The 27,417-nt window shown below is 39.7% G+C and overlaps 1 protein-coding gene across 2 annotated transcripts in view; it reads right to left on the bottom strand.

Annotated features, from left to right (window-relative positions):
* KAT2B (lysine acetyltransferase 2B) overlaps window positions 1–27,417 on the bottom strand; it is a 115,081-nt gene that overhangs the window by 20,595 nt on the left and 67,069 nt on the right. For both annotated transcript variants that reach the window (XM_019022939.4, XM_055383265.2), the window contains exons 6-11: window positions 21,969–22,160; window positions 18,767–18,873; window positions 14,080–14,205; window positions 11,023–11,159; window positions 7,727–7,935; window positions 6,281–6,407 (exon numbers count right to left, since the gene is read on the bottom strand). In XM_019022939.4, the coding sequence (XP_018878484.2) occupies window positions 6,281–6,407; window positions 7,727–7,935; window positions 11,023–11,159; window positions 14,080–14,205; window positions 18,767–18,873; window positions 21,969–22,160 (898 nt within the window). The remainder of the gene's footprint in view (window positions 1–6,280; window positions 6,408–7,726; window positions 7,936–11,022; window positions 11,160–14,079; window positions 14,206–18,766; window positions 18,874–21,968; window positions 22,161–27,417) is intronic.

Here is a 27,417-nt window from a genome sequence, read left to right as displayed (position 1 = left end):
CGGCATGCAAATACGTTTACAGTTTATGTACCCAGTGCCAGCAATGGTAGGGGGAACTATTCTCTCCAACACCACTGGTGAAAAATGTCAACTGGTAGACCCACTGAGAAGACAATCTGGAAATAATTTTTTAAATTTAGACCGGCCATATTCATTCATATAGGAATTCTGCTTCTCAGTGTCTAAGGAAACATTTCCAAACAGAACATTGTTGGTGATAGAAAATTACCAGAAATAAGCAAATATGTCTTCAATAGAGAAATGATTACATAAATTATGGTGCATCCATATTATAAAATACTGTATTAAAAGAATAAAGTAGCTATATATCAGCATTAATAGAAATTCCTGCAATTGTGAAAATGTTCTTTATCTATGCTATCCAATATGGTAATCATTAGTCACATGTAGCTACTGAGTACCTGAGTAACCAAGGATGTAAATATTCATTTTAATTTAAGGTATCTAAATACAAATTTAAACAATCACATATATGCACTAAAGCTGAAAGGTCTCTAGGACAATGTAAAGTTTTTTTCCAGTAATGCAATGCATACAATATGAATTCCATTTATTTAAATGGGAAAAAAGCAACAACAAAACACACAATCACCTCTTATCTGTAAGTTCAGTAAGTTCCAATATATGTGTCAATACTAAAGTACCTGGAAGGATGCGTACCAAGCTGACAAAAATAGCAGGATGGTAGTGGGAAAGGGAAATGGGATTTTTGTTTTATCTGAAAACGCATTTGTATTATGTCTCACATAATTAAAAATTATTTCTAAAAAATTTTTTTTAACTAGAGGAAAGCAAATGGTTGGCCAGTTGGAGTGAATTCCATGTGCACAGGAAAAGTAATGTCTAAAAATTAGTAAGAAATGTGTCTTCTGATGAAATTCACTTTAACACGGATGTCGATGCAAGAGAGATTATGTTGTATGCACCATCTGGTAAGGAGTTAATAGAAACTATAAATTTGTCCCCTTCATCCATAATCCAATTAATTTTACTCAAGAACAACAATGGTTCTTTGGTAAATAGCTTCTCAAAACCTGCATAAGATATTTTTCATCAGTGACCACAAATTTGCCATCTCTCCAAAAATCTTTTCCAGATTCCAAGTTGCTTGTGAGAAAGGGCTGTGTCTTTTAACTTGAACTTCCTCTGTATCTAGCTAGTATTTGTGACTAGCAGTCATGGTAGTTTAAGTACTACCGTGGTTAGAGAGGCAGTGACAACATAAAGCTATTATAAGCAAATGTTTATTTAGATTTTAACCCCAGACCTATTTCCCCTTGTTTGTACACCTTTATTTTTACCTGCCATCAAAAGGATTATTTTCTAACTATCTGGTAACTTCAGTGTTTATTTAAATACCTATTATGGTAAATAAACATTAGCTACATAATTTTAAAGCTGTATATAATATCAAATTCAATATTTTTTTCTTTTGAGATGGAGTTTCACTCTTGTTGCCCAGGCTGAAGTGCAATAGCGCAATCTTGGCTCACCGCAACCTCCACTTCCTGGGTTCAAGTGATTCTCCTGCCTCAGCCTCTGAGTAGCTGGGATTACAGGCATGCACCACCACACCCAGCTAATTTTGTATTTTTAGTAGAGATGGGGTTTCACCATGTTGGTCAGGCTGGTCTTGAACTCCCAACCTCAGGTGATCCACCCGCCTCAGCCTCCCAAAGTGCTGGGATTACAGGTGTGAGCCACCACGCCTGGCCCAAATTGTTTTTAGATTACAGGATATTCCAAAATCAGGAGAGGAGCTTCAAGTAAATTCTCATATGTTATCTTGTGTTTTCAGCACAATAAATCCACATAAAAATCTAATTTAAAGAATTCACAGGAATTTATCAGCACGATTCTCCAAAATGACCATATACAGATTTTAAAGTGCCATTTAGCCAAGATTTTTAATATAGTAAATAAATACTTAAAACGTCTGTTTATGGTTGGGCACAATGGCTCACGCCTATAATCTCAGCACTTTGGGAGGCCAAGGAGGGAGGATCTCTTGAGACCAGGAGTTCAAGACCAGCCTGGGCAACATAGGGAGACCCTATCTCTACAAAAAATAAATTAGCCAGGCATGGTGGTGCACATCTGTGATCCCAACTACTCAGAATGCTGAGGTAGGAGGATCACTTGAGCACAGGAGGTCGCAGACACAGGGAGCTGTGATCATGCCACTGCACTCCAGCCTGGGCAACAGAGCAAAACCCCATCTCAAAAAATTAAAAAATTAAAATTAAAATAAAACCTCTGCTTATGAATTTGCTGTTTTCAGTAATATATGCTATAGCCACTGGGACCCATTCAGTTTTACTCCATATTGAAGCAGTGCTTCCATGTTACCTAGCGTTGCTGGGTTGGCAGAGCTCAGCAATCTTTATCTTAGACTATACGCCAGTGAAAATGTAAATATCTTGGGCAGTGTGATGTCTCAAAAGTTGCTCATTAATCATTAATGACACAGGACAGTAAAAGGATCAGGAAATTGGCTGGGCACAGTGGCTCACGACTGTAATCCTGGCACTTTGGGAGGCTGAAGCAGGCGATCACCTGAGGTCAGGAGCTCGAGACCAGCCTGGCCAACGTGATGAAACACCATTTCTGTTAAAAATACAAAAATTAGCTGGGCATGGTGGCTGACACCTGTAATCCCAGCTACTCGGGAGGCTGAGGCAGGAGAATCACCAGAACCCAGGAGGTGGAGTTTGCAGTGAGCCGAGATCACGCCATTGCACTCCAGCCTGGGCAACAAGAGCAAAACTCTGTCTCAAAAAAAAAAAAAAAAAAAAAAAAAAAAAAGGCCAGGAAATTAAAGGAAGAACTGTTTCTCCCATTCTTACTTCTACTAAAGATTGGTTCTTACCATTAAAACACCCACACACACGCACGCATGCACACACACACACATTCTTACCATTAAAACACACACACATGCACGCACACACACACACTAAACTCATCCATTCTATTTTGTTTTGAAAGACTAATCTTCATTATCTTCATTTTCTAAAACTACAGTTTCAAGTCACTTACAAGAAGTGATTGCTTTTCTTGTTCTTCCTACTGAGTTCGTGATGCTTGGCCACCTTCCTTCAAGTCTTTAGAAAATTACACGGTTATGGGGGGGAATTGCCTTTCTGGGAAGTAATAAGACAAAGTATCCAATTCGTATTAAATACCTTCAGTTTCCCTTAGTATTCCTAAAAGTGTCCAACTCAACCTTAATCAGCATTTCCAAACAAGGTGTTTGGTATAGCTATCTTTGAAAATAAAAATTATGCCATCTTTTTCTAAAATTACAAACCAAGGGCATATTTTCCAGGTCTTCACCCTAAGAAAAGCCAAATAAAATTTTCCTTTAAGTAAGTTCTTAAACTTTGAACATTTGGAAACATCTGGACATTTGTCACTTTGGCTAGCGGAGAATAATGATAAACACAGCAACAGCACCATCTAAAGACACACTGTCAGAATTCCTTGAAAATGAGCCAGAGATCAGTTTCAAGCAAATGTGGGTCTTCACCTTCCCCAGTCAGAATGATGAATGTAAGACTGCTGAATTGCATTTGCCCTTTGATGCTTAGTGCTAGGAGTCGAAGACAAAAAGCTCCACTTGTGCTTTGTGAGAATAAATACATTGCAGCAGCTATAATTCGTGCTGAGGCCGGGCGTGGTGGCTCACCCCTGTAATCCCAGCTACTCAGGTGGCTGTGGCATAAGAATCACTTGAACCCAGGAGGCGGAGGTTGCAGTGAGCAGATCACATCACTGCATTCCAGCCAGAGCAAAAGAGCAAGACTCTGTCTCAAAATAATAATAATAATAATAATTTTTAAAAATGGGTACTGTGACCAGAGAGTGAAGCTGTTAATGAAAGCTAAAGTACCAATAGCCCAGGCTGTGAACCTAATGCAGAGAATGATTCCTTTCAGGGACTTACATTTGGTTTCTGTAAATGGTATTGCTTCTTTGAAGCTGAAGGAGTCAACAAAATACTTCGACCAGCACCGTCCAATACAGGAGCCACTGGCCACATGTGCCTATCAAGCACTTGAAAGGCAGCTTGTCTAAATTGAGATGTGTCGTAAATGTAAAATACATGCTTGGTTTCAAAGAGTTAGTATAAGGCTGGGTGTGGTTGCTCATGTTTGTAATCCCAGCACTTTGGGAGACCAGGGAGGGCAGATTACCTGAGGTCAGGAGTTCAAGACCAGCCTGGCCAACATGGCGAAACCTCATCTCTACTAAAAATACAAAAATTGACTGGGCATGGTGGCATGGGCCTATAGTTCCCAGCTACACATGAGGCTGAGGTGGGAGAATCACTTGAACCCATGAGGCGGAGGTTGCAGTGAGCCAAGATCGCACCACTGCACTCCAGCCTGGGCAACAGAGTGTGAACCTGTCTAAAAAAAAAAAAAAAAAAAAGACAGTACAGAACAAAGAACGTAATGTAAAAGGTCTCCATAATTCTTCGTGACATTGAATGCCTGTTGCAGTTATATTAATAATACTTTGGATATATGGGTAAAATAAATTTCCAAAATTAATCTCACTGGATTCCACTTGCTTTTTAAAAAATATATATATAACTACTAGAAATTTTAAAAGCACATAATATGTGTGCTTTTATAAACCTCATATTTGCAGGCTGCTTTATATTTCTATTGGACACATTGCTTTAGACCTTCCAATAATTTTTCTCAGCAGCCATCTTAATCATCCAGAGCTGCTAATCTTTAGTCCACCCATGAAAATCCTAAATGAATAACATTCTTTTTTTTTTTTTTTTTTCAGATGGAGTTTCGCTCTCATTGCCCAGGCTGGAGTGCAGTGCTGTGATCTTGGCTCACTGCAACCTCCGCCTCCCGGGTTCAAGAAATTTTCCTGCCTCAGCCTCCCAAGCAGCTGGGACTACAGGCATGTGCCACCACACCCAGCTAATTTTGTATTTTTAGTAGAGACAGGGTTTTACCACATTGGTCAGGCTGGTCTCAAACTCCTGATCTCAGGAGATCCACCCACCTTGGCCTCCCAAAGTGCTAGGATTACAGGTGTGAGAAACTGCCCAGCCCTAAATGAATAACATTCTAAGGACATGTTTTCTGGTTCCCTTTTCTTAAAAGCAAGAAAGTAGAACAGGACAAGGTATAGACGAGAGCTCTTTCTGTCAATTCAGAGTCTGGTTTATTCTCGCCAGACTGCGACACCAACTGCAATACCGATAAAACATGGACACAGTTCCTGGAAAGGAAGGGACCTAAGCCAAAGACAACTGGGAAGATAAATTAGCAACAAAAAAAAAACAAAACAAAACAAAAAGACACTCCAACACATGCCAAACCCTACAGGAATAATTTCTGAAATTTATTCATAAATTTACATGACTTCCCTTATAGAATTTCATGACTTCCCTTAAAGAATTTCTTTAGTCCTTGTTTTCCCTTAGGGACAAGGTCATAAGAAATCTTTCTGAAGTGTAAGCTGCCTAAATCATCTTTCTAATCCACATTAACCATATCCTTTCCAGTAGTTCAGTGTCACTAACTGTGATTACATGTTTGCGTGTATGTGTAAATTAACAATGAACACTGAGATCTATTTTTCAAATATCCCTTCATTTGCTATAGACTACACTTGAGTTACATATTGAACTTGTACAGTATCCCGGTACCTCGCCCCAAAGTCCAACAAAGCCTTGGTACAACCCTACTTGTTGGTAGGTGAAACCACTTACTCTCCTCACACACATACACATACACTCACAGTGAGACAGAGGTCCCCAACCCCTAGACCATTACCAGTTCGTGGCCTGTTAGGGACCGGGCCGCACAGCAGGAGGTGAGTGGCAGGCAAGTGAGCATTACCGCCTGAGCTCTGCCTCCTGTCAGATCAGTGGTGGCACTAGACTCTCATAGGAGTGCAAACCCTATTGTGAACTACGCGTGCAAGGGATCTAGGTTGCATGCTCCTTATGAGAATCTAACTAATGCCTGATGATCTGAGCTGGAACAGTTTCATCCCAAAACCATAGCCCTAATCTGACCCGTGGAAAAATTGTCTTCCGTGAAACCAGTCCCTGGTGCCAAAAAGGTTGGAGACCATTGGAGTGAGAGGACTATTCCCAGAAAGTCCTTAACTCCACTTTGAACCTTCTCTGGACATGGCACAGAGAGATCTTCCCAAGCTCTGCAGGCCTTAGTGAGAAGCCCCACATTCTGCTCTTCTTCTAAGACCTTGGGTTTACCCTTACCTTGACTTGCTCGTTTGAGGTTACAGCACAGAAGACAATCTCTGTGAATCCTTGAGATGGGAACATACGGAAACAGATACCACCAATAACACGGCCATCTTTAATTAAAGCAAGGGTTTTGTGTTTCCTGAAAGAATAAGATTATGTCAAAGTTTCACCTATCCTAGTTATATAAATATGCTTTTTGGGGTGTTCCTTATTAACCAACTAAGAAAGAGGGACATGTCCTAAGTTTCTATAGAAACTTCCTTCATGTAGCCCCTATCTCGCTAGACCATCCTTTTATCTGAACTTTTTAGAGCTAGGTTGCCTGCACAAGATGTCATCAGCACTCCCATCAGAACAAAATACCAGTCACCTAAGAAGTGCCTGAGGTTTACAAATAGAGAACAGAGTATGTGCAGAGGTGCTCTGGAACTGGCACAGCCAGTGCCAAGGAGGGGTCAGGGAGAGCAGGAAGTCATGGACAAACATGGTATGTGTCTCTGAAGAGTTAAGTCTTACTCCAAAATATTACAGAAACATTGTGAAAAAGAATTTAAAATTTACATATACAATTTGCAAAACTCCGCATTATGGAATCCTTCCCTCTGTCTAAAGCATCACTCTGAATTGTCACAGGCATGGATCACAGTCCCCATAGGCTACTGGGCTATGTATGTTAAAATAAATTCAATTAGAGAAGTTTAGTTCTTTAGGGTTTCGTGGGTGTTTTTTTTTTTTTTTTTTTTTGAAATGGAGTTTTGCTCTGTTGCCCAGGCTGGAGTGCAATGGCACGGTCTCGGCTCACCACAACCTCCGCCTCCTGGGTTCAAGCAATTCTCCTGACTCAGCCTCCCAAGTAGCCGTGATTACAGGCATGTGTCACCAGGCCTGGCTAATTTTGTATTTTTAGTAGAGACGGGGTTTCTCCATGTTGGTCAGGCTGGTCACAAACTCTCAACCTCAGGTGATCCTCCCACCTCGGCCTCCCAAAATGCTGGGATTACAGGCATGAGCCACCATGACCGGCCTAGTTTTTTTTTTTTTTTTTTTTTTTTTAAGCAATGGATTTTCAAAGTTAACCTGTCTTATATCCCAATAATTGCCCACAGACCTGGGCAATAATAGCACCTAGTTAAGATACCAAAACCAATATTTTGATTATGAAAAAAGCAGAACATCTTAGTGTTACATTCTCTCACTGCTATAAAGAATGAAGCCCAGGATAGTCATCAGCAATGTAAAATATAAAGTTTCATTATCATTAACAAGAAAATTTGTAAATTGTTGAAAATTACTCTTAGCACTTTCAGACATGAAAATCAGCTTGGTGAAGCTCTGTATCCACAGCAAGACAGGAGCAGTAGTATTCGGTGGATGACTATGGCTGACTTTCACTATCTAAGCAGTTCCTCTTTCATTTAAAAAGGAAATAAGGAAGAAGGAACAGAAAGTACCACTTACGGGTCAAAGACGAGCCGTGTGATGTATTCTTTTGGCATTCGGGGCAGCTGGTGGGAGAAAACGTTCTGTAGGCCAACCAGCCACATCAGGATCTTCTTGTTTGGTTTCTGGTTGAGGGAATTGCCAACCACGTGAAATTCAATTACACCCCTGCGCTCTTCCAACCTTGCCGCCTCATCCCTGGCCGAGTGTGCTGACAGAAAATTGGTCTGAGATGCAAGAGACAGGAAAAAATTACACAGAGCTATTCTCTCAAGACAGTGGGGATGGGACACATCCAAGCTTCTCATCTTTGTTCTAATAAGATACACATTTGTGGATTTTCAGAGTCCTAAATACACACGTGTGCACACATACACACAGAGACACATACACATACAAGTTATGAAGACAAGACAGAAAAGGCAGGTAAAGCATTTTGAGAAATTGGAGTATTATATGTGTACACGGATGATATTCAGTGTAGATTAGGGGCCAGCAAAGTTTTCTGTGAAGGGCCAGATAGAAAATACTTTAGACGTTGTGAGCCATAAGGTGTTTGTCACAACTACTCCTTCTTCTGCTATAATGCAAAAGCATCCACAGACAATATGTTAAAGAATGGGTGCAGTACTGTTCCAATAAAACTTTATTTAAAAATACAGTAAGCAGACAAAACGTGGCCTGTGGGTTATAGTTTGCCAACCTCTGGCTTCAAGGAATCCTCTCCAGCTGAGCTTTAAGGACCCTTGAGATGACAGATTCAAATTCTCATTACGGGCCCAATAGTAGCACTCATGTATATATTCTTTTTTTTTTTTTTTTTTTTTTTGAGACGGAGTCTTGCTCTTTCGCCCAGGCCAGACTGCAGTGGCGCTATCTCAGCTCACTGCAAGCTCCGCCTCCCGGGTTCATGCCATTCTCCTGCCTCAGCCTCTGGAGCCCGCCATGGCGCTAATTTTTTGTATTTTTTAGTAGAGACGGGGTTTCACCGTGTTAGCCAAGATGGTCTCGATCTCCTGACCTCGTGATCTGCCCGCCTCGGCCTCCCAAAGTGCTGGGATTACAGGCTGAGCCACCGCGCCCGGCCTCATGTATATATTCTTAACACCTCTTTTTAAAGAACAGTTTTCTTTCCAGAGAATATCTGTTGACCTACACTCAACCATAGCTGGAAGCACAACCATGTGCCAGCACTTATGCTCCCCATCTTATTTAATCTGCCTAATGGTTCGCAAGTAGATGCTCCACAAACAGCTCTTCAGGGAAGGAAGGCCCTAACTGGTGACACTTCATCTCATTAGTCCAGAACTGGCTATCCAGGTAACCAGGTGCCATGGTAGTCAACTTCAAGCTACCAACATATGGAACAACCAGCTCACAAAACTCCTGAAAATTTAACAATTTTCTTGTGCATTCCAGTACAAGCCAGCTCTAGTACACTACTAAATATTAATATATCCAAAATATTTTCAAACATGTGACTGCATCCTGATGTAGTTTGAATGTGTGACCCCTCCAAATCTCATGCTGAAATGCAATCTCCAATGTTGGAGGTGGGGCCTAGTGGGAAGTGTTGGATCATCAGGGCAGAACCCTCATGAATGGCCTAGCACCATCCCCTTGTTGATGAATGAGTTATTGCTCAGTTAGTTCATGAGACTTGGTGGTTTAAAGGGGTCTGGCTCCTCCTCCTCACTCTCTTGTTCCCTCTCTCACCATGTGATGTGCCTGCTCCCACTTCACCCTGCACCATGAGTATAAGTTCCCTGAGGCCTCACCAGAAGCTGAGCAGATGCTGATGCCATTCTTCTACAGTCTGCGGAACTGTGAGCCAATTAAAGCTCTTTTTTAAAAAAATAAATTACCCAGTCTCAGGTATTTCTTTGTAGCAATGCAATAGACTAGTACAAATCCCCATTTTATAGCTGAAAAAACCTAAACTCAGCTAATCTGTAATGTTACTAAATCCCTAAAAAACTATAGTCTTAAGCCCTCACAGACTGGACATCTAGAAGGAAATGGAAAGATCAATTTTAGGAAGAGATTTTTCTATTACAACATTCTGGTTCTCTGAAGTATCCTCAATATCATAAAATAAATATTTAAAGAAACATGACAAATTGAAAATTAACACTGTAATATAATCTCCAAGCCATTTCTTCATTTCCTGGAAGCTGTCAGAAATGTCTTAAGACAGGCATGTCTTAAGAAATGTCATTGCCTTGCATGCCCTCAGATGCAAGGCAATGAGATGACAGCAGCATTTTTACCAAAAATGCCTTACTTGAATCTAATCCTTAATAAACAATCAACAAATCCAAAAAAAGGGACCTTATACAAAACTAGCGACCAAGACTCTTCACCAATGGCAGTGCTGCAAAAGACCAAAACAAGGCTGGGGAGTTGTTTTAAAGGAGACTAAACAAATGAAGAGATAAGAATTAAATGCAATGCACAATCTAACTGATCCTTCAACAACAACAAAGGTTATAACGGACATCATCTGGCTATATGGGAAATTTAAATACGGTTTTATATTAGGCCAGAGGTCAGCAAACTTTTCAGTGAAAAGCCAGATAATAAATATTTCATACTTTGCAAGCCACACATTCCCTGTCTCAATTATTCAAATTTACTGTTGTAATGCAAAGACAGCTGCAGACAATATGTTTCAATAAAACTTTATTTGAAAAAAATAGCCAGTGGACCAGATTTGGCTTGCAGGCTGTAATTCACCAACCCTGTATTAGAAAATATTGTAACCAGGCTAAATTTTCTAAGAGTAATGACTGCATTGTGGTTATGTAAGAGAATAGCTTCCTTATGAGATACAGTACATGCAAAAATAGTTAGGGGTGAAGTATTATGACATGTGTTTTTAATTCTGAAATGGTTCCAAATGGTTCATGGGGAGTGGGGAGAGAAAGAAAAAGAGCATATGGGGAGGCGCAGAAAGAGAGATAGCAAGTGTGGCATAATGTTAACTGCTGAATCTAAGTAACAGTCTATGGATTTTTATTACAGAATTTTTGCAACATTTATGAGGGCTTGAAATTTTTCAAGATAAAAAGCTGGGAACGATGCCTTCAACTGTGAGATTATTAGTAAGTGGACCTGTGATGTGATATTCATCAAGGGGAATTACCTCTTGATCAGTTGTTCCTGCCCTCTCCACACTGACCACCAGGTTAAATGCAAACCAGGGTAGCATAACATGTTAACTCTCAGCATTAGCATCCCCACTTCTGACAGCTGGAGTGGCCAGGAGAGCAGAAGAGGTCTACCAGCTGGCTGCCCAGGTTTACCCCGCTGACCTCTGGTCCAAGCATTGCTGCAGGGTCCGTGATGGTAGACATAACCTCGTTGATTAATTCCATCGGAATATCCCCCATAACTCGGGGTTTCTTGGCCTCCTCCAGAACATGAGAATCAGTCATTTTCCTCTTTTCTCCTATGATGATCAAAATAAAAGGCAAACAATGGGTGGTTCTAAACACAAAACAAATAATACACGCCAACTAATTTTCTAACAGCATTGATGGGCATGGAGGTCAACTCTATCTTTACCACCAGGGGAAGGGGTGACAAAGGAAGACAGGAAAGAGAGCCATTGTGAGCTCACAATAACTGCCAACCCAATTCATTCTGAATATTTTCTACTTTCTATGATGATTTTTAACTAGATACATGAAATATTAAGGCACATGTTCCTTCATCTGCAAATGCAAAGCGGTGATTCTAGCTATTGTTTGTTAGTACTCTCTAATATAGTCTCTTCAAGGTCAGAGAACATGGTCCGTATGACACCAAAACGTCAAAATGTCTTGAAATTTTTACCTTATGACCTAAAATAAGACCAATCTTTTGTAAATGTGCAGTGTCTTCTTGGAAAGAATGTGTATTTTCATATTTTGATCTCTATAACTCCATTAGCTCAAGCTTACAGATCATGTTGTATGGATATCAGTAAGAGCCTTACTGATATTTTTGTCTGTTTGACCTATGAATTACTCAGTTGTTTGTTTAAACCCTCAACCGTTGGTTGATTTGATTATTTCTCCTTGTAGTCATGTTAATTCCACCCCGCCCCCGCCGGCACCCCACCATATATGTACGGAAATCAGTTTGCATTAGGCTTTGGGCTTTATTGGTTAGTTATTGCTATGTAATAAACCAACCCCAAATGAGTCTTAAACCATAATAACTTACTATCATAGCTCATTCATTTCGCATGTTTCCTGATGGGTGGCTGATTTCAGCTCATCTCATTCAATCTTGGCAGGCTTGCTCATGAGTCTACCCACTGACTGGAATCTCTATGCTGGGCTTGGCTATACACACACACACACACACACACACACACACATATGCATATGTGTATGTATGCATATATATTATGTATATATAGCTACATATTTGAAATATACCATAAATTATTTTTAATAAAATTATGGATTTAATTTTTTATTATAAAATGACACACTTTATCTTTTACAATGCTTTTTTGCCTTAAAATGATGCCTCACAAAGTGAGCAGGGCCACTAGCCTATCAAGTAGATGCAGTCTCACCATTCCACACAATAGGAGAGCCATGCAAAGGCAGAGAGAACTTTATTCCGCTTTCCTCATGAGATTGCATGGTAGTTGTTTTCTCCTTTCTATTCTCATCTTTGGTTTTTCCAGTTTTTTCCAGACATAACATGTATTTATTTTTACAAGTAAATTTTTTGAATTTTTAAGATGTCTAGATCTAATTTATTTCCTCACATGTGAATCCCACTGCTATCTCAATATAACATTCTCCACATAGCATTCTCATTATCTCTAGTTGAAAAGGAGCAGAACAGTATAAAGTAACTTGACTGTAGAAGATTCTTCCAGAAGTATTACATATTATTTACTAAATCACTTTTGTCGAGTTCTCTTTTTTACAATTTTTTGTTGTTTGTTTTTGGAGACAAGTAACAATATTTTCAGACATCTGACCAATAAGTCCTCAAATTCCATGATTCCCTAAGAGTAATGCTGAAAACTATTTATTTCATAGCTGGGGTTTGTACTTGATATGCCCTCTGCTTGTTAGACTGCTAATGGTGTTTATGATTTTTTTTTAAAAATCTGAAGCTGAATCCAAGCTCACTGGTAAAGAGTTTCTGCATGGATTAGTGATATCTCCCTTGGAAGTAAAAGGGAATGGTGGCATATGCTAAATATATGGTACTTCTTATATTATAAGGTCCTCTTCTTTCCCTCTTTCATGGTACTTCTTTTATTTAAAAATTTGGTCACATCCAAGATTTGTCTGATGTCAAGTCTGTGGACAGAAATGCAACCTTCAAAACATTCTCTAACTGTGAAATGCTTCTAGGATGGAGAGATATTTTTGCCCATGTGGTAGATTACATTAATGGCCAAATTCTTTACCCTCCTGGTATCTACACTCTTTGCTATGTGACTTTGCAGTTATTCCTACAAAAGGAATAGACTACCTTTTTCCACTTCTCCACCTCTCAACTCTGAGTTCAACTACGTGACTTGCTTTGGACGACAGAATGAGGCAGAAGTCAGCAGGGTATGGTGGCTCACACCTATAATCCCAGCACTTTGGGAGGCCGAGACAGGTAGATTACCTGAGGTCAGGAGTTTGAGACCAGCCTGACCAATATGGCAAAAACCCATCTCCACCAAAAATACAAAAATTAGCCGGGCATGATGGTGGGCACCTGTAATCCCAGCTACTCAGGAGACTGAGGCAGGAGAATCGCTTAAACCCAGGAGGCAGAGGTTGCAGTGAGCTGAGATCGCACCACTGCACTCCAGCCAGGGTGACAGTGTGAGACTCTGTCTCAAATAAAAAGAAAAGAAAAGGAAAAAAAAAAAGAATGCGGCAGAAGTGATGGTTTACAAGTTCCGAGCCTAGGCTTCAAGAGACTGTGTATTTCTTCCTGCCCTCTCTCATCACAAGAAGGACATGTTCCGGGTAGCCCAATAGTCCCAGGAAAATTATGAGAAATATGTGAAGCAGAGTTGCTTCAGCTTAAGTGCTCTAGCCAAGCCAAGCCCAAAACAGAGATTATAATCAATGGGTAACTTGCAAGCAAGCCCAGCCAAGATTGAGTGAGACTAGCTGAAATCAGCCAACTCTCAGGCAACACACCAAATGAGTGAGCTATGACAATAAGTTATTACAGTTTTAAGATAGCAATAACTAACCAGTACAGCCAAAAGCCTAATACAAAGTTATTTCTAGCTGTTAAAATCCTGGACATGCACAATCTGTACTTGGTTCAAGTCTACCTTTTGCACTCCTCAGGTAATGGAGCTCCTGGAGCAAGTCACAGCCCTCTCTCATCCCCTCTTAAGAGCTTACCTGGGTTTGCCTCAAGTCCAGAAGAGGCTTTGCAGGCAGGACTGCTGCTCCCTGCGTTTGGCTGCTCAAGGGAAGATGAGGTTGAATTGTATGAAATTGTCCCAGCCACAGGAGGTGGATTGATAACTGCCCCGGCAAAAGGAGAAGATGGTGTTAGATGACTGACTCCTTTCTTAGGCAACAAGAAACGAAATGCACATGGGACCACCCCACTCCTGCCCAATGCCACAAAATAAGTCATCTTTAAAACATAAGCCACAAGGCATCAAGATAGTAAAGACAGCAGGGACTATAACTCATTAAATAGAATAAGGATATCTGAGTCTATATTGATAAAATAATAAATGAATACATAAATAAATTAGTGGAGATGAGAAAAGCTCAAGAATACCAACAAAGAAATAAGGACGGAGTTATGGTAGTTAGTAAAAAAAAAAAAAAAAAAAAAAATCACATTTGGCAGCCACCATATGATAACTGATTTGGGGAAGATCATGTGTGTAGGCTAAAACCTGTGAGTATAATTTTGATGAAGACAAGATATTTATACAGTCTCAAAATATCTCCCCACAAAAGTATTTTTTTGATTAAAAAGGAAAGGTGGTAATACTGCAGTGGAGAAAGCTGGTGACCACCACCAGAACCACGTGATCAAACTTAATACCAACAATGATGGGACAAGCCAACATCATATGCCTCCTGATGCAATGGAAAAATTGCAATAAACCACATTATTGAGACAAGAGGCAAAAACAGAAGACAGCATATAGCTTAGGTAACTATACTACATCAATGTTACAGTTGCTGACAGAAAACTATATAGTTTTTATGTTAGAGAATATATGAGAGACATCAAAATTACTAAAGGGGCATGATGTTTGTAACTTTCAACTAATTTAGGAGAAAATATATATATAATATATATTTGTATTTATATATAACGTATAAATATATATAACATATATATAGTTCGCTCTCTTTTTTTTTTTTTTGAGACAAAGTTTCGCTTTTGTCGCCCAGGCTGGAGTGCAGTGGTGCGATCTTGGCTCACTGCAACCTCCTCTGCCTCCCTGGTTCAAGCTATTCTCCTGCCTCAGCCTCCCAAGTAGCTGAGATTACAGGTGCCTGCCACAACTCCCGGCTAATTTTTTCTATTTTTAGTAGAGATGAGGTTTTGCCATGTTGAGCAGGCTGGTCTCAAACTCAAAGTCCTGACCTCAGGTGATCCACCCACCTAAGCCTCCCATAGTGCTGGGATTACAGGTGTCAGCCACCACGCCTGGCCTATATAGCTCTCTCTTTCTCTTTTTTTCTCTCTCTCTACTCCTCCCCTAAGTTTTATATATACATACACACACACACACACACACACACACAAACACACACAAATTTAGGAGAAAATATATATACCTATATATAAATAATATACAATATATATTTACATATGTAAATATATATTGTATATTATATATAAATTAAAACTATATAATATATTTTATATATATTTAATTTTTTTCTCTAAATTTTTTTTATATATACATGTAAATAATTTAGGGGAAGAGTGGAGAGAGAATTAAAGAGAAAAAGAAGGGATAGAGAAAGGGTAATAATAAAGCAAGGATGGCAAAATGTTAACAATTGGTTTATAACCAGGTAAAGCATATAAAATATACAGGATTTCTTTGTCATCTTCTTGTAACTCTACTGAAAATATACAGGATTTCTTTGTCCTCTTCTTGTAACTCTGTGAGTTTTATAGTATTTCCAAACAAAAAGGGTTTTTTTGTTTTTGTATTTTAGAAAAGGCCATTGTACAAAGTAGGATGCTGCTTTGCTAGCTGTGTTGCTGACTGGTAGCTGATGAGATGAGAGGTGACAAGGGGTACAGACACTCTCAATAACACTGGTCACATACAGGACACAGCATGGCAGTACAGACAATTGTCAGAGACAATGTTCATCTACGTTTCAACACAGCCACAGTTCAGTCAACAAGGACATTCCCAGCAGCCAAGAAGGCAATAAAATAAGTAAACCAAGCAAGAGAGATACCAACCCATAGCACTTCTAACTGAATAGCCAGTGGTTTGTCAAAAATCAGAATATACTAAAGTGCCAGGCTCTATGTTTTTTTCTCCCAATATATAGGCCTTCTGAATTTCAAAGCATACTGGAGTGATTCTGAACAAAGAGAAAGCTCTGGTGATTCAGAAGACATCTGAGTATCTTGTAAAATTTCAGGTTCATCCTTATGAATGTCATTTATCACAGTTGCATCGATACGCAGACATGCTAATTAAGTAGATGATTACACTCTTCTGTTCCCCCAAGAGAACACATTGCAATTACAGTAGAACAAGAGAAGACAGCCCACTTCTGATGGCTTCAGGTAATACTAAAGTGTACATGCCAACTTAACTTGGTGACAACCTTAGCCACAGAAAAACGAATAAAATTCCCATAGGGTCACAGGCAACAACCTCTTCCTTCTCCATCCTGTACTATGACAGATAACAGTGTGGCTGGAAGTTGAGCAGACTGGAGAATTTTGAGCAAACAAGGGTCAAGGGGAGTTTTCACACACAGAGAAATCCTCTCCACAGACCCACCAAAGGAGAACTATGTTGATCCTGCTGAATAACTTTGGTCCCCCACTGCCTGAGGGAGGAAACTGTTCTTCACTCATTCCTTCCACAAGTGTATGCTGTATACTGGCAGCACACACCAAGGTGGTGTGATGTAGTGGTTAGAGTTCTGGCTCTCTTAATACAGTGTAATATTTAGGAATTAGATACAGATGTGAAACCCAATTCCATCACTTACAAGGTCTATCTTGGGCAATTTGTTGCTCCTCCCTGAGCTTCTATTTCCTCAACTATGTAAAGGAGATCATAATTCCAACTTCCCAGGGTTTGTGAAAAGGCTTAGATACCAAGGAAGCGTCTTAGCTGAGCACTTAATAAATGTATCAATTATTGTGACAAAACTGGGTCTCTGGCCATCAAAAAGCTGCATTCACAGGAGATGAAAAGACATACAGAAAAAAAGGGGCTAGGATAATATGAGGTGAGAATTGTCTAACACAGTCATTCTCAAATGTTGCTGCATATTAAAATTACCTGGGGAGCTTTTTAAAAGTCCCAATGTCCAGGCCACACCCCAGGACAATAATCTCACACTCTCTTGGAATGGCACTCAGAAAACAGTATACAGTGCATTTCAAATTCCATGGGTGATTCCATCGTGCTGCCATGTTTGAGAACCATGGATAGGATATATTCAAGGCTCTATGAAAGTCTGGAAGAAAAGAGATCCAGTCCTTGCTAGAGGGGATGGGAGAACTTAGGGAAGAGTTTGCAGAAGAAATGCCATTTGAAAGTTAGGTGAGATCAAATCCAAGGTAAAGTGAATAGCACAGGTACAGAGGGAGCAATGCAAAGGATATGTCCAGTAACCACAGAAAACATGTCCACTAAATGCTGACTGCTCAACTGTAGAAGAAACATGTAATAAGCACAGACAGGCCCCAAAGCACTACAGGTTTTGGACCAGAGATACATGAAATTACGATCTCAGGTTAGAAAAAAAAAAAAAGGACACAAAGATGTTTTTGACATGTTTTTGGTAATGAGCTCAAACAAAAAGAGTATGATTCAAATAAAATTCCTCATTCACTAGTACTTTGGTTTGTAGGGATTTAGTTATATTTACACCTAAACTTGAGGTTTAGATGAAAACCTTTTTCAAAAATCACCTCTCAAATGCATTATGCTGAATTAAAGTTATCAGTCTCAAAAAGCTATCTACTATATGATTCCACTCCTATGACATTCTGGAAAAGGCAAAACTGTAAGAACAAAAACACAGATCACTGGTTGCCAGAGCTGGAGGTAGGACTATGAATGCACTATAGAGAAGTACAAGGGAATCTGTCTGGAAGGAGGCCACTGTTCTATATTTTGATGGCAGTGGTCATTACTCAAGTATATGTGTTTGTCAAAACACAGTAGAGTAAAAAGAGTACATTTTACTATATATAAATTATACTTCAATTTTGTTTTTAAAGCAAGAATAAATCATTTTTTCTTTGCTGGAGGCATTAGAGGCAATACTCACAAGCCCCCATATTACACATTGACCTAGAGCACTACAAAAAACTCTTGACATCAACATTTTGCATCCTGTCTTTCCCCATGGCCAGATATAAACTGCTTTGGCATTTCTTGCCAAACCTCTGCATGGAGTCTTCCTAGTGTCAAAGGCAGGAATTCAGATCCTCTTTCTGGGATCACTGTGACTCCAGAAGGCATCTGTCTTCCTTCCTCACAAAATGCCAACTGATGCCACTGGCTGATTTAAGCAATAGCAAGGATGCCCTGCCCCACAGGGAAGTAGTTCACATCCTGAGACTCAAGACTGCCGCTTTCACTCACTATCCACCATTATACCTGGTGGTAACTTGATATATAAAACAGACATCATAGATTAAGAGGTCAGACTGAGACCTGATTCCTAGGTGTATCTAGCCATCGACTGAGACTATAATTGGGTTTGAAAATAGCCAGCATTTGACTATAGAGCTAAGCTCATTTGACTATAGAGCTAAGTATAAATTGCAGTGAACTGCAACTTACACTTCAGGTTGGCCTTCCTGGTTGTTCTCTGATTCATGTAAAAGGAAACTTACCTGTTTGGATGCCTAGCTGGCTGGTTCTGGAAGAGGCTGAGAGAAAATCCTGATCCCAGATGGGAGAGTTTTGACTATAAACTTCTTCTTCTAGCATGGACAGAAATCTAGACACAAGAGTAATAGCAATAAGATTAAAAAAAAAAACTACTGTAAGGATAACAGCCCTAATTATCTGTGGCAATCACCTTAACATCAGAGTCTCAAACCTTCAATCAGAAATATAATGGAGAATTACAACTCAAATTATGATTTAGTTGGGCAGCCCTGGTATATTCAAATACAGAAATGCATTTATACAAATGTTTACTCTTTTGACCCTGCATAGCTTAACACAGCACAGGATACAGACATATGAATTACATCAGTAGAAATGCATTAATCTTCCTCAGTGAATCTCAGAGCACGATTTCAGCCCTCCATATAGCTGCACTGTCACTGTCATTACCATCATAAAAGTTACTAATATTTATTGAGTGCTTGCTTTGTGCCTGCACTGCTCTAAGAACTTCTTACTGAATCCTCACATCAACCCTATGAGTTATATATTCTATTTTTATTTGTCACGCACATATATAGCTCTTACTACATGATAGGCAGTGTTGTAAGTGGTTGATGTATATTAACTCACTTGATCTTTATAATGACCCTATGAGATAAAATTCATACCCATTTCACAGATGAAGAAACTAGGGCACAGAGAAGTTAAATATTTGGATCAAATTCCCGCAACTAGTAAATGGCAGGATCAGGATTGGAACCAGTGATTAATTACTATGCTAACTTTAAACCAAATGGATCTCAAGTTTTGGCAACCCATAGAAATCATCTGGAAACCTTATTAGAAATACAGATGCTTATCAGAATAGGGCAGGTGATTTAAAAAGAATAAAAAATTAAAAGAGAAAAAAAGAGAAAAGAAATACAGATACCTAAGTCCCTCTGAGGCTTACTGAATTTTTTTCACCAATAAATGGGGGAAAAACAGAAATATCTAAAAGCACTAAAAATAGTTCAGAGTGGTGAAGCTATCAGTGGTCTTCTTCTTCATTTTTTCCCTGAACCAAATTTTCTTCACTTTTAGAATGAAATATAGATACACAACTTAAAAAAAAAAAAAAACACTTTGTAAATAGGTGAATGGGGAAAGATGCACACATTAAAGCCAAGTGGAAAAAAAGGCAGCACATATGAAGAACAGGAAGATAAGAATGTAAGCCCTGAAAACACATCTGAGAATTGCAGAGACCTCCCTGGGTGCTGGGAAGCCGGTCCCAGCTCTCACTCTGAAACAGTGCCTAAGACTCAAATAATACCTCAGGCTTCAACATGTGTGGTTCTGCTGCCAAAACTGTAGGTATAAATCCCCAATAGCCTTAAATGTTGTCATATTCGGTGAAAAGGATTTAAAAGGAGAAGTGGGTGGTAGTTTTACCCCACCATTAGTAATAGAGAAGAAAAGAAGGCAGCATTGATGTTTCAGCTCCTAGCATAAGCATGCCAGAACTATGGGCTGAGGGAACAAAACACACTATAATTAGCAAATATCTGCAAGAAGCAAAATGAATTTGTTATGGGAAAAAAGTTATTATGCAAAGTAACTAAAATTTCTCTTTAAATGCCGTAACAGGTGTTGGGAAGGGAGGAGTCTTCTTTGTACCTTGACTCAGAGACAGAATGACAACTATCACCTGAAAACATAAAATGCTGCTTATATGGCAAATGTAATAGATACACAAGTAAGAAAACTGCTTCAATCTCTAAGGAAAGGAGCTTACATCAGTTAAAAGACACTGAAATACACGAGTGTGCCCTAATTTCATAACCCATTTTGGGAGCAACATCCAAACTGCAGTTTAAGTGCTTCAGAATCTCCCTCCACAGAGGACAACAAAATGTTCATGTCATGACTTAGTCTCATGTACTGGTTCTCTAAAGAAAAATTTGACAATCAGGTTGTTGAAATATATGTGCAAATATTGGGTGTTTGGCCAAAGCCCATCAGAATTACCCATGACATCTATCTAAGGTTTAGGATTTGGGTTAAACTGCCAAGGAATCTTCAGTCAATTTCTCTCAGAAAACCATTTTATTTTTGTTGTTTTGAACCTAACTTATTGTTATGAGTTAAAACTCTATCTTTACTGAGACAAAAATTCCATAATCTAATAACACTATCTGAATAATAAAAATCTAGTTTCTCAAACAAAACAGTGTTTCATCAATCTTTGATCAAAGAATATTTCCTCTCAAATTCTATTCTCTACATCAGCAGTTCAGAATGGCATGGGGAAGGAAGGCTATATCATACCTAGCCAGCCTTTTCAAATTACGCCTTTTACCTTCCTGACCAAGCGCTGATCTAGGCGGAATGACAATCACAGAATGAACTGTCTCATTCATTTCTCGCTGTTACTGCTCCATGAGAAGTCATCAACTGCACCCTTGGCCTATCTCACCAGCATCCAACCGCTTAGCTTAAATTTTTGGTTTTTAGCATTAAAAATGCATTTCCAAGGCCAATGGTGCAGCACTGCAACTTTCTATTGCTTTGCAGCATTTCCTTCCATTTAAAATATTTAAATGATCATTTATGCCTTGGAGCTCTGACAGGTGCAAGAAGCAAGGAGCACCAAAGTATGCCTATTCTACAAGAAATTTAGTATAAAGGTTCATCACGCTGAAGGAGCTCTCTATTCCTCTTCATCCCTGCTTTTGCAGTCTAGTTTCCAAAGAGTGGGGGCAAGTCTACTATAGCTGAGGCAGGGATGGTTCACCAGTGCTTAGAAAAAGTTGGAGAAATTGAATGGAAAAAAAAAAGCAGCCACTTGAGCTCTTTTGCACCATTTCTGAGTGGCTGGAAAATGTACCTAAACATTCTCCCTCACCCTCCTAGAGCTTCCTGGCCGCTGAATATACAAAAGAAAGCACTGCCCCATTCTATGTGAGTCAGAGACAATGACTCAGGTAGGACGAGGAGGGGATAAGGGAGCAATGACGGCAGTCAACCCAAAGTCAGGCTAATAAATGGACTGGAAAATACCCAAGAAGATTCACAAAGGGAACTGAGGGTCTTTTCTCCCACCCCCTTGGAATGTTTCTTCTATCATTTCCGATCTTGTTATTTATGCAGGCTTTGGCATTGTATTTAGCAACCTCAAGCTCTGGGATCAAACAAAGACCAGCAAAAACTCTCCCTTACTTTGGGAAATGAGTGAGGATTAGAGTTCGTTTTTCAAGAGGCAGTTTATCTTTTTCCTGTCTTGCTTGTTCCAGGAGTTGTCGCCTCATAACAGTGAAGACCGAGCGAAGCAATGTTCTCCCAAACACCTGTGTGGTTTCGTACCGAGGTAGACTGTCGCAGAACTGTGGCACGTTGCAGTAACACAGCCACCTGTGACAAGAGAAGTCAAGCACCATCAATATCCCGTAAACCCCCAGGTCATCAGAAATATTCAATTATGTTTATCTCGTACTATTAACTATAGCAGAAAAAAACTAGGCCTGCAATAACAAGCAACAATATCCCTGCCAGCTAGTGAAACTTGGGAATGCAATTAGATTACCCTTACATCACCACTTGTGTCTAATTCTGTTAAAATCACCTTATTCTGCAGCATCATACAGTGAGTCCTGGAATGAAACAGCCCCTGGGATCAAATTCCAGCTGTGCCACTTAACTAGCTGCATAACTTTGAAAATTTGATTATGCTATTTAGCCTTTCTTTCCTTGCCTGTAAAATGGGGACAACAATAATACCTACTTCATTGGGTTCTTGTGAGCATTAAATGAAATACTGTATATAAAGGGCATAGTATAACTGGAGTTACTGGCACATTAATGGTAGTTTAGATAAAAGAAAAAATTAAAGGAGAAGCTGAGGAAGACCCTTTTGTGAAAGAATCAGAATTAACCACCTAGTCCTTTGAGTAAAATGTAAGATTTATTTAAAATGCCTACACAGCACTTATCGGAGGTTTGGTGGGAAGATAATGATCTTCAGGACTGTTTAAAACTCAGTCAAAAATGTAGGAAGTATTAAGCTTCTACCATTTGTCGCCTAGGTACATTTTTCAACGACTCAGACTCAAAGTCAAAAATGCACCTCAGCATCACTGCACGACGCTGGAGGAGGACCCAGACCAGAGGGAAGCCAGGAGTTTTCTTGAGATGTGACCACAGTTCTAGGGTACACTGACAATACAGGTCATCTAATTTAGAAAGTGCACTTGGCCAACATACAGTGGAGAGTACAAGTCTATTCAAAAATAAACCTCTTTTTCTTTCTTTTTTTTTTTTTTTTTTTTTGAGACAGGGTCTCACTGTGTCACCAAGGCTGGAGTGCAGCGGTACAATCTCGGCTCACTGCAACCTCTACCTCCTGGGCTCAAGTGACCCTCCTACCTCAGCCTGCCAAACAGCTGGGACCACAGGCATGCACCACCACATGTGGCTAATTTTTTCTTATTTTTTGTAAAGACGGGGTTTCACCATGTTGCCCAGGATTGTCTCGAACTCCTGGACTAAAGAGATGCACCCACCTCGGCTTCCCAAAGTGCTGTGATTACAGGCATGAGCTACCAAACTCAGACAACCCTATTTTTTTATCTCCCAGAAGTGAAGATGTGAATTTCCCAGGACCCAAAAACATAAATATAACAGTGGTAGCCATGGAGGGTGGCACCAAACGAGGAAAAGGTCAAAAAGCATTATTCCACAGATTCTTATTCCTTCAGAGCAGACCCAAATCATCCTCTTCTAGGAAAGGACTGCCTTCCAAAAATCAAACCTCTCCTCCCTATGTGCTTTCCTGTTCTCCTTTCAAATGGGCGACAGCTTTCTAATGCGCCCAAGCTGCTACAAAAAGCTCCCAATGAACTTTGAGCCCTTTAATGAAGAGAGGAATAATATTAATTTATTCATGCTCCTGACTTTTTTTTTTTAAATCTTATTCTGCATTATAAAATATTTCGCCTGTATGTGTGCTAGTGGTGGAAATGGTGGTGGCTGTGGCAGTGGTTCACCTTTGGAGAAAAAGCTTTCATTAGTGTTAGTTCATCTGCTTACATTAAAAATTAACCTAACATTCCTGCTACTATTTCTATTTCTTCTCTCAACTTTTTTCCTTTAATAATTTACACCCAAATGTTGTTTATGTTTACAATACTGAAATGGGTATCTTAAGTGTTAATGTTGTCTTTTGTCTGAAACAGTGATCTTGGTAGCAGAAAAAAATTATAAAGTGCATTTATTTTGTAATTCATAAGGTGCTTCATATAGAAATTCATTGCTTTCAAAGCCAATTGTTTGCTAGATGTTAGTCTGTGGCCACTTAATTAAGTTAAAAGAATGGGCTGGCTAGGCATGGCATGATGGCTTACACCAGTCATCCCAGTGCTTTGGAAGGCCCAAGCAGGAAGATTGCTTGAGCCCAGGAGTTCAAGACCAGCCTGGGCAACATAGTAAGATGCCCATCTCTACAAAAAGTTTAAAAATCAGCCAGATGTATTGGCACATACCTATAGTCCTAGCTACTTGGGAGGCTGAGGAGGTAGGATCACTTGAACCTAGGAGTTCTAGGCTGCAGTGAGCTATGATTGTGCCACTGCAATGCAGCCTGGGTGACAGAGTGACAGAATGAGACACTGACATGCTATCTATCTATCTATCTATCTATCTGGGGCTGAGGGGAAGTCAGATCAAATAACTAGTAATGAAACTATAGAGTTAAACAGTCACAAATCTTCATAATCAGAAGTTCAATTTCGTGAGACTTAGGCAATCACAAGACTATCTGTAAGACTTAATATGGTCATGTCTTTCATGTCTTGCTTAACAACAGGAATACATTCTGAGAAATGAGTCAGGTGATTTTATCATTGTGCAAACACTGGAGAGTGTACCTACACAAACCTAGATGGTAGAACCTACTACACACTTGGCACCTAGGCTCTATGGCAGAGGTCCCCAACTTTTTTGGCACCAGGGATTGCTTTCATGAGAGACAATTTTTCCATGGCTGGGGGGTAGAAGGGATGGTTTCCAGATGAAACTGTTCCACCTCAGATCATCAAGCATTAGACTCTCAGAAAGAATGTACAGCTTAGATCCCTCACATGCACAGTTCACAATACAGTTCAGGCTCCTATGAGAATCTAATGCCACCACTGATCTGACAGGAGGTGGAGCTCAGGCTGTAATGCTCACTCGCCCACCACTCACTTCCTGCTGTGCAGCCCGGTTCCTAATGAGCCACGGACCTATGGTGGACCATGGCCCAGGGGTGGGGGACTCCTGCTCTATGGTCTAGTCTATTGCTCTTAGGCTGCAAACCTGTACAGCATATTACTGTACTGAATACTACAAACAACTGTAACATAATGGTAAGTATTTGTATATCTAAATATACCTAAACATAGAAAGGTACAGCAAAATTTTGGTATAACCTTAAAGGACTACTGTCATCATTATATGTGGTCCATTGCTGACTAAAACGTTGTTATGCAGATCCTAAATTTTAAAAATAACAAAATATGTCCAATCTTCTGCAATGAAAGGTTTAAAGATTTATTGTCCAGTAAAGCTTTCACTGATGACGGGGATGATTCTATGTCTCTGCTATCCAATACAGTAGCCACCAGCCATTGGTAACTATTGAGCACTTGAAATGTGGCTAGTATGACTGAGAAGTTTAACTTTTATTTAATCAATTTCAATTTTACTTTTAAATAGAAACAGTGTAAAATGTTTTCCCATTAAACACAACTTGATTGTTCTAGTAGGACTCCATTTAGTTTTAATTGTTTAAAATTTAGCTACTGAATTAAGATGTGTGAAAAATACACACTGGATTTGGCCGGGTGCAGTGGCTCACACCTGTAATCCCAGGACTTTGGCAAGTTGAGGCAGGTGGATTACCAGAGGTCAAGAATTCAAGACCAGCCTGGGGAACATGATGAAACCCCATCTCTACTAAAAAATATAAACATTAGCCAGGCATGGTGGCAGGCGCCTGTAGTCCCAGCTACTTGGCAGCCTGAGGTAGAAGAATCGTTTGAACCTGGGAGGCGAAGGTTGCAGTGAGCTGAGATCATACCACTGCACTCCAGCCTGGGAAACACAGCAAGACTCCAACTCAAAAAAAAAAAAAAAAAAAAAGGAAAAAGCAAAATAAACACTGGATTTGGAGGTTTGAAGGACTCAGTACTAAGAAAGTAAGTATACATCCTTAATAATTTTTCACAATGGTTACATGGTGAAATTATATTTTTGTGGGTTTTTTGTTTTTGTGGTTTTTTTTTTTTTTTGAGACATAGTATTGCTCTGTGCCCCAGGCTGGAGTGCAATGGCATGATCTCGACTCACTGCAACCTCCACCTCCCCATTCAAGCAACTCTCCTGCCCCAGCCTCCCAAGTAGCTGGGATTACAGGTGCCTGCCACCATGCCTGGCTAATTTTTGTATTTTTAATAGAGACAGGGTTTCACCATGTTGGCCAGGCTGGTCTTGAACTCCTGACCTCAAGTGATCCACCCGCCTTGGCCTCCCAAAGTGCTAGGATTACTGGCGTGAGCCACCGCGCCCAGCTGAAATGGTATTTTTGATATATTGGGTAAAAAATATATATGTTATTGGCCAGGTCTGGTGGCTCATGCCTATAATCCCAGCACTTTGGGAGGCCGAGGAGGGCAGATTACTTAAGGTCAGGAGTTCGAGATCAGCCTGGCCAACATGGTGAAACGCCGTCTCTACTAAAAATACAAAAATGAGCCAGCTGTGGTGGCACATGCCTGTAATCCCAGCTACTCGGGAGGCAGAGACAGGGGAATGGCTTGAACCCAGGAGGTGGAGGTTGCAGTGAGCCAAGATTGCACCACTGCACCCCAGCCTGGGCGACACAGCAAGACTCCGTCTCAAAAAAAAAAAAAAAAAAATATATATATATATATATATATATATATATATATACACATAAAATTCAAAATAATTTCTTATATCTATTCATTCTATACGTAGCTACTAGAAAATTTTTAATTATATATCTGGCTTGCATTTTTGGATCATATTATATATCTACTGGACAGTGCTGATTTAGAGTCTAAACAGCATTTCCATCTGAGGAGAGATCTGCAGACGTCTAAGGCTCTAAGACTGACATTATTTCTGATACAAAGATGATAGGTTATAAATATTATCATAAAATCCTAAAAAGTTATCCAAAAGTGCCTTAACAGGTTATTCAATCTTCCCAGGGTAGAAGACAGCATAGATTGTTATTAGCTAGCAAAAATGTTCAAATAATGGGCTTTCATTCATTTCCTCAAAGTCATTTTATAGACCTCAATTTATACTTTTCAGCTTTTTCTTAACTTCCAAGATTAATCTTATTTTGTAATCTGTTAAATTCACTGTAGATTAAGACAATGAGGCTGAGTCAATGTGTGTGTGTGTGTGTGAGAGAGAGAGAGAGAATGTGTGTGTGTGTGTGTGTGTGTGTGTACTTCTGGTGTTGTTTTAATAAATTGATTGATATTATTATTGCACATAGTGAGACAGAAAGAAGGAAACGGACGTGCATGAGCACATGTATTCCTCCAAAGAAGTAACTGTGGAAAAGATTTTACCTACATGACTGATTTCAGGTCTACTA

Source organism: Gorilla gorilla, chromosome 2 (assembly GCF_029281585.2).
Source record: "Gorilla gorilla gorilla isolate KB3781 chromosome 2, NHGRI_mGorGor1-v2.1_pri, whole genome shotgun sequence".
Lineage (NCBI taxonomy): Eukaryota > Metazoa > Chordata > Mammalia > Primates > Hominidae > Gorilla > Gorilla gorilla.
The sequence above is the reverse complement of the archived record's forward strand: the minus strand, read 5'-3'. Positions and strand labels throughout refer to the sequence as shown.